At 37.7% G+C, this 6,275-nt stretch overlaps 1 protein-coding gene across 2 annotated transcripts in view; it reads left to right on the forward strand.

Moving 5' to 3' along the window:
- LOC110020335 (protein CHROMATIN REMODELING 4) overlaps nt 1-4,413 on the forward strand; it is a 23,120-nt gene extending 18,707 nt beyond the window's left edge. For both annotated transcript variants that reach the window (XM_020718399.1, XM_020718398.1), the window contains exons 9-11: nt 696-760; nt 832-1,483; nt 1,691-4,413. In XM_020718399.1, the coding sequence (XP_020574058.1) occupies nt 696-760; nt 832-1,483; nt 1,691-4,126 (3,153 nt within the window). In that variant the 3' untranslated portion in view covers nt 4,127-4,413. The remainder of the gene's footprint in view (nt 1-695; nt 761-831; nt 1,484-1,690) is intronic.
- Nucleotides 4,414-6,275: the final 1,862 nt, after the last annotated feature.

Raw genomic sequence — 6,275 nt, forward strand, 5'->3', positions numbered from 1 at the left:
GTGACGGCGGGGTTATGTAATGTAATCTTGAGTGTACATATTGTTCCTCTGTAATACAAAGGACCTGTAATAGTTTCTCTGCATTGGATGATCACAACAAAAATCTTCTTATGCAATTATATAGATGTTTATGGAAGTTTAGTTCTGAACATCTTGAAGTTTATTTCTAGGTTGTATTTTTTGTGCTGCTTATATATCATCTGCAATTTGCTTCACCCTATTGCAGCCACAGTGCCCCATTTTTACCCTTTATTTTTCTAGAAGTCAGTGCTCTTCTTAAATACTGGTTGCATGTGATTTGGATCTTAATTATCTTAAAGAAGTCCTGATTGTTTTATCATTATGATGCTTGGGTTGACTTTTGTTGTTTCCCTTCTTTCATCTTGAGCCTCATATTACAATTTCATCATTTTATAGTTCTTTTCTTAATTTTACGTGAACGTCCAACCTTTACTCTTCCGCATATCAGCTTGTTGATGCCTCCATATGCTTGATGTGATGAATCTTTTTTTTGAAGTGATTTCAATGTAAGTTCTGACGAACATCATACATCTTGAAGAAACAAAAACAACCTATGAAGTCACAAACTTGATCTATTTGAGCTGATCCTAAGTTCATGCTTGCTTTGTTCTTTTTTGATCAGTTGATTCAGTGATTATTTATTGATTTTGTCTTCCATCATTGGTTTTTCTTAGAATGTTAATGAGCAGGAAGCTGAGCGAGAGTACAGCCTTGCTGGCCGAGCACTGAAAGAAAAATAGTGAGTATACTTTGCCTCTTTCATTTCATCATTTTGGTCTTGTATGTGGCTAATTTGTTTCCCATAAACAGCATGAAGCTTCGTGCCAGACAGAAGGAGCGAATTGCAAGAAGGCATACAGTGGGGGTTCATTCTTCTGCTGAGGGACTCGAATCATTAAAGCAATCACCTGTTCTTGATAGCAAAGAAGTGCAATGTGATGATTCCAATGCAAATTCAGAAGATTCAGTTGAAATAGATCCTACGCTCACTCCATATGACTCCAAATATTCTCAATCTTCCACATTTTTTCAGGGAAGAATCTCAAGCCATGGTAACAAGAGATATCGTGGTAGTCATCTTAGTATTTCATTTAGACCTCCTGTTCATACTTCTGATAGTAATCCATCAAACAACCACTTCCAAGACAGTTCCACCAATTGTATTCCATCTAGTTCTTTTTTGCCGGTTTTGGGGTTATGCGCTCCAAATGCTAATCAGCGGAATTTAGCAACTCGGAGGAATTCAACAACTCAACATTTTAACTCTCCCTTTAGCCAACCATCATCTAATCATATGCAGGAGTTTCCAAGTGCACCTTTTATCAATGGGGGAACTTCGACTGACACCAACGTTGTTGATCAAGAACCTACAGATTTGTCGAAATTGTTAGATACACCGAGTGAGGCGCTGCATCGTCGCCTAAAGAATATCATTCCAGACAGCTACTTTCCGTTTGGACCCGTTCGTTCTGATCTTCTTGTTCTTTATTTTTTATCATTACTGCGTGTGATTTGGTTTTGATAGAGAAAAGTGTCAAAATGGTCCACTTACTTTCAGAATAAAATGACCCATGTAAATAGTCAGTGGTTTATTTTGATGCTTAACTCATTTTTTATTTCTTTACTTTTGTTACATGCTCTGTGATACGTTATGCTTCCTCGTATGCAGCCACTGCTTCCAACCTCAGGAAAATTTTTATCAGATCCTAGCGAAAGTTTGGATACTTCTTTCTCCTCATTTAGAGAAAAATTGGGTCTTCCCAGTTTAGTTTCTGATGAAGTGCCTCCTCTGAAGTTTTCAATTCCATCCAGAAGTTCAAGGAAACTGCAAACAGAATTCTTACCAAACCTTTCACTCTGCTCAAATATGAAGCTTGGAAATGATTCTGGTAAAGACGTGTCAATCGTACCTTTAGTGCCAAATTATGGAAAACATCTCAATGAGAAGCTTAAGCAAAAACAGGTGATGCCCGATTTATCTCCAATGCTGAACCTGGGTTTGATGCAAACTGGACACTCGATGCCAGAAAATCACTTGCAGGTTCTGGACAACTCAATGATTAGAGCTCAATTTGATGCACACAAATTTATAAAGAAGGGATTGAAGTTGGATGCATGGTCAGAAGATGAACTAGATGCCTTGTGGATCGGCGTACGCAGACATGGAAAAGGTAATTGGGATGCTATGCTTCGAAATCCCAAGTTGAAGATTTTAAAGAACAGATCTGTTGAGGAGTTGATTTTTAAATGGAATGAGGAGCAGCACAAGATAATGGATGGACCTTTACCACGAACCAAAAATTCCAAATCTGCATCATTTCTTGGTCTCTCTGATGCAATGATGGCACGGGCATTGCATGGTAGCAAATTTGTAGGTCTTGGGGCAGAACTGCCCAAATTTCGTTCCCATCTTACAGATATTCAGCTGGGTTTTGGGGATATGCCTAGCTTTCCTTTCCTTGAGCCATCTAGTCAATTGGGAGTGGCTAGTGAAAGCCTTCCTCCTCATCCTATCTGGCCAGGCAACAAGCTTGAATCCAATTGCATTGATAATTTTTCTGTAGGATCTATGGATAGATTCGAGGAGCCAAATCTACCTTCGGAGCTATCCTTTAACCCAAATTCTTTTTCAGGTGGTTCTGGAGCTATAGCGATGAATTTATCAAGCGGTTGCTGTCCACCTCAAACAGATTATATCTCAGCTAGAAATAAGCGAATGAAGCTGCCATCTTTATTGGAAAAATCATTGAGTTTATTGCGGGAAACCCAAAATATTCACTGTGATGGATCCAGTAGGGGAGTGCTGCCTGATGGTAAATGGAAACAAGTTACCTCAAAAACTGTGACTGAGGATGGCAGTTTTCCTGGCCAGTCAAAAGAGAACAAGCTGCCCCATTGGCTTCGAGAAGCTGTCAGTGCTCCAAGGCCCCCAGAGGCTGCTCTGCCTCCATCTATTTCAGCTTTATTACATTCAGTTCGTGTTATTTATGGCGAAGACAAACTCACAATCCCACCATTCTTAATTCCTGATCCTCTTCCTTCACTTCCTAAAGATCCAAGAAAAAGATTAAGAAAGAAAGGGAAGCTGAATAGATTACGGAAAGAAATTCCTGAAAGTTCGAACCCTACAGTAAGTGCAGATATTTCTGCCTCATGCTCTATTCCTGCAAAATCACCCTTTATGGGATATTCTGTTCCTTCAGCATCATCACTGGCACCATTTTCTTTTGTTCCCGCACCTTCATTGACGGAAAATGTCATTTCGTCAGCACCATCATTGATGTCATCCTTCACTAATTCAACACTGCCATTGATGCCATCTTCACTTCCTCCAGTGACATCGAGGATGCCCTTCAAATTTCCTTCTGCTCTGCCAATGATGTCATCCTCCATGCACCAATCACCAACATCGATGCAATCCCCTGCTTCATTACCAACAGCATTGCCATCCTCCATTCTTCCAGCATCAGCGTTGATGCCATCTTCTATTTCTCTGCCTCCATTAATGTTTTGCACGAGTTCTTCAGTATCTCCACCGTTGCAATGCTCTATTCCTGCAGAACCACCACCTATGCCATGCACTTTTCCTCTAGCATCACCATTGACAGCATCTTTACCTGGTCTCCCAAGAAAAGAAACAGGCTTCATCCTTCCTTCTCTGAACTTGAATTTGAATTTACCATCTTCTTCAACATATGCCTCTCAAGGAATGCAATCAAGGGCAACACCGACACGTTGTCCTGAAGCATTTCAGTTGTCTGCTTCTTGCATGGAACATACCCCTTCAATATCATCAATATCTGACATGCCTAGCACAAGCTATCACAATATTGAATCTCCTGCATCAATGAATCCTGCATATTCTCCTCAAATTGGCGAGGATTCGACTTGGGACTTGAAATCCATCCATATGAAACAGAAGGAAACTATGAGCTCACATTTAGTTTGCCAGGGAAAACTGAATGTTGAGCAAGTTGATCTTACAGAGAGCGGAGAATCCAGCAGGACCAAGTTAGAGCCTCCTGTGGTTAACGGCATAACAAATGTACTGGAGAGTTCATCAAAAACAATTTTCGCAGATGATCAAAGTGAACAGGAATTTTGAAAATTTTTCCTTCATTTTTCTATGCCAATATTTCTTCCATAAGTTTACCCCCCTAACTTTCAAGAGGATAGATATGCATTTTCATTTTAGCCTGATTAATTTTTGTACTGAGAGCAAATGATTGGAGACATCTCATTGTAAAGTTTCAAAGTTAGAAATATAATTTACAAATTTGTATGTTTGTTCCATATTCATGATCCCCAATTCTGAGTTTTGGTGACGGGGACAATTATTTTGTACATTTTTTTTTTCGTTGTAACACAAATTATTCTTCCCTTAATATAGTATTCCCTGTCAACAATATTATTTGGTTTTCAAAGTAGTTTTCTTCATCATCACATTATTTGTCTGTGATTTTCACTGTTAAATTTTGCTGTATAAACTAGTTCTTCCATGATCTTTCTAAGCATAAAGTTTCAAAGTTAGAAATATAATTTACAAATTTGTATGTTTGTTCCATATTCATGATCCCCCAATTCTGAGTTTTGGCGACGGGGACAATTATTTTGTACATTTTTTTTTTGTTGTAACACAAATTATTCTTCTCTTAATATAGTATTCCCTGTCAACAATATTATTTGGTTTTCAAAGTAGTTTTCTTCATCATCGCATTATTTGTCTGTGATTTTCACTGTTAAATTTGCTGTACAAACTAGTTCTTCCATGATCTTTCTAAGCATAAAGTTTCAAAGTTAGAAATATAATTTACAAATTTGTATGTTGTTCCATATTCATGATCCCCAATTCTGAGTTTTGGTGACGGGGACAATTATTTTGTACATATTTTTTTTCGTTGTAACACAAATTATTCTTCCCTTAATATAGTATTCCCTGTCAACAATATTATTTGGTTTTCCAAAGTAGTTTTCTCCATCATCGCATTATTTGTCTGTATTTTCACTGTTAAGTTTGCTGTACAAACTAGTTCTTCCATGATCTTTCTAAGAAGTTTCTTATTTTATTCGCTGATGTAATTAATTTATTAAATCTTTTATGCTCTAACCCGAGATTATACGTTAAATTCTAGGATTTTGACTTCCTATTCTATGGCTTGTCAGTTGTACCACTTGCTTCAATCGGAAATGCTGTGCTTTTAACTTCTTATACTGTGTGGTTTGTCGCTAGGACTAATTGCTGATATAAGATAGTTTAGGGCTTGTTTATCTCCTTCGCTTGAAATACAAGCTATATTACCCTTTTTATAATTATTCTCTGAATTATTATTTACTTGTTTCTTTGTCAAATTTTTTTCCTCGTATTTTCTAGAGTATTAACAAGTATCATCTTGTGTTCCATGGAGCAGGAGGAAAATTGTAATTCTCTGAAACGCTGTCTCAGCTTGTTATTAATATTATTTTTTTTTAAATGTTGTTTCATTGTCTTATTGTCTCATTTTTCTGTGTTTTTGTTGGTTTATCCAGGAAGATTACTTCACTGATGAGGCATTTTATGTTGCTGCTTTCTTAACTTTCATCAGTGAACTTTGTAGTGTGGAGATGCTTTGGCCTGCGATGCTGTTAGGCATGAGAGTATTTTCTCTGTACATTCTCTAAACTGATTCAAGCGTTGGAAGTTTGACAAGGGGTATAGAATTAATCCTACCGCGTGTTTATGTTTTCATTCAGCTCGTAATAACAATTTTAACTACGTTTCTCGCATGTTATGATGGAAGCTTTAGCTAGCATATTATTTTCTGCCTTTCTGGTATGAAATTTATCTATAGTTCTATTTTTCTTATTTGAAATGCACTTCTAAAAAAATGAATTCTCTTTAGGTTGACTTTTATTATTTGTTTTGTCCTAATAATTTTATCTTGTCATCTAGCATATCAAATCATTCTATGTGAAAGGGAGACAGAGTGTGATCTCGGGCATTCTGAGAGGGCAAATAAGGGAAAATGAAAGGGCAAACAAGGGAGAAGGAAACTGGAAAGATCGTGAGAGGGGATCGGGCACGTACGGAGAAAAGTCGGGCTAATGCTATGTTGAAGTACATGAATGATGTGCAATCTCATGCGGAATAGGAGAGCCATGCAAGTTCAGACTGAGTGGATCTTTTGTGCGCCAAGTCAGGCTTGTACGGTCACGCGAAAAGAAGAACCATGTGTTGACCTCATTTTTGGTGAGGTCTTAGTCTCCTACTCTTAGAA

The sequence above is a fragment of the Phalaenopsis equestris genome, unplaced genomic scaffold (assembly GCF_001263595.1).
Source record: "Phalaenopsis equestris unplaced genomic scaffold, ASM126359v1 Scaffold000094, whole genome shotgun sequence".
Classification (NCBI taxonomy): Eukaryota; Viridiplantae; Streptophyta; class Magnoliopsida; order Asparagales; family Orchidaceae; genus Phalaenopsis; species Phalaenopsis equestris.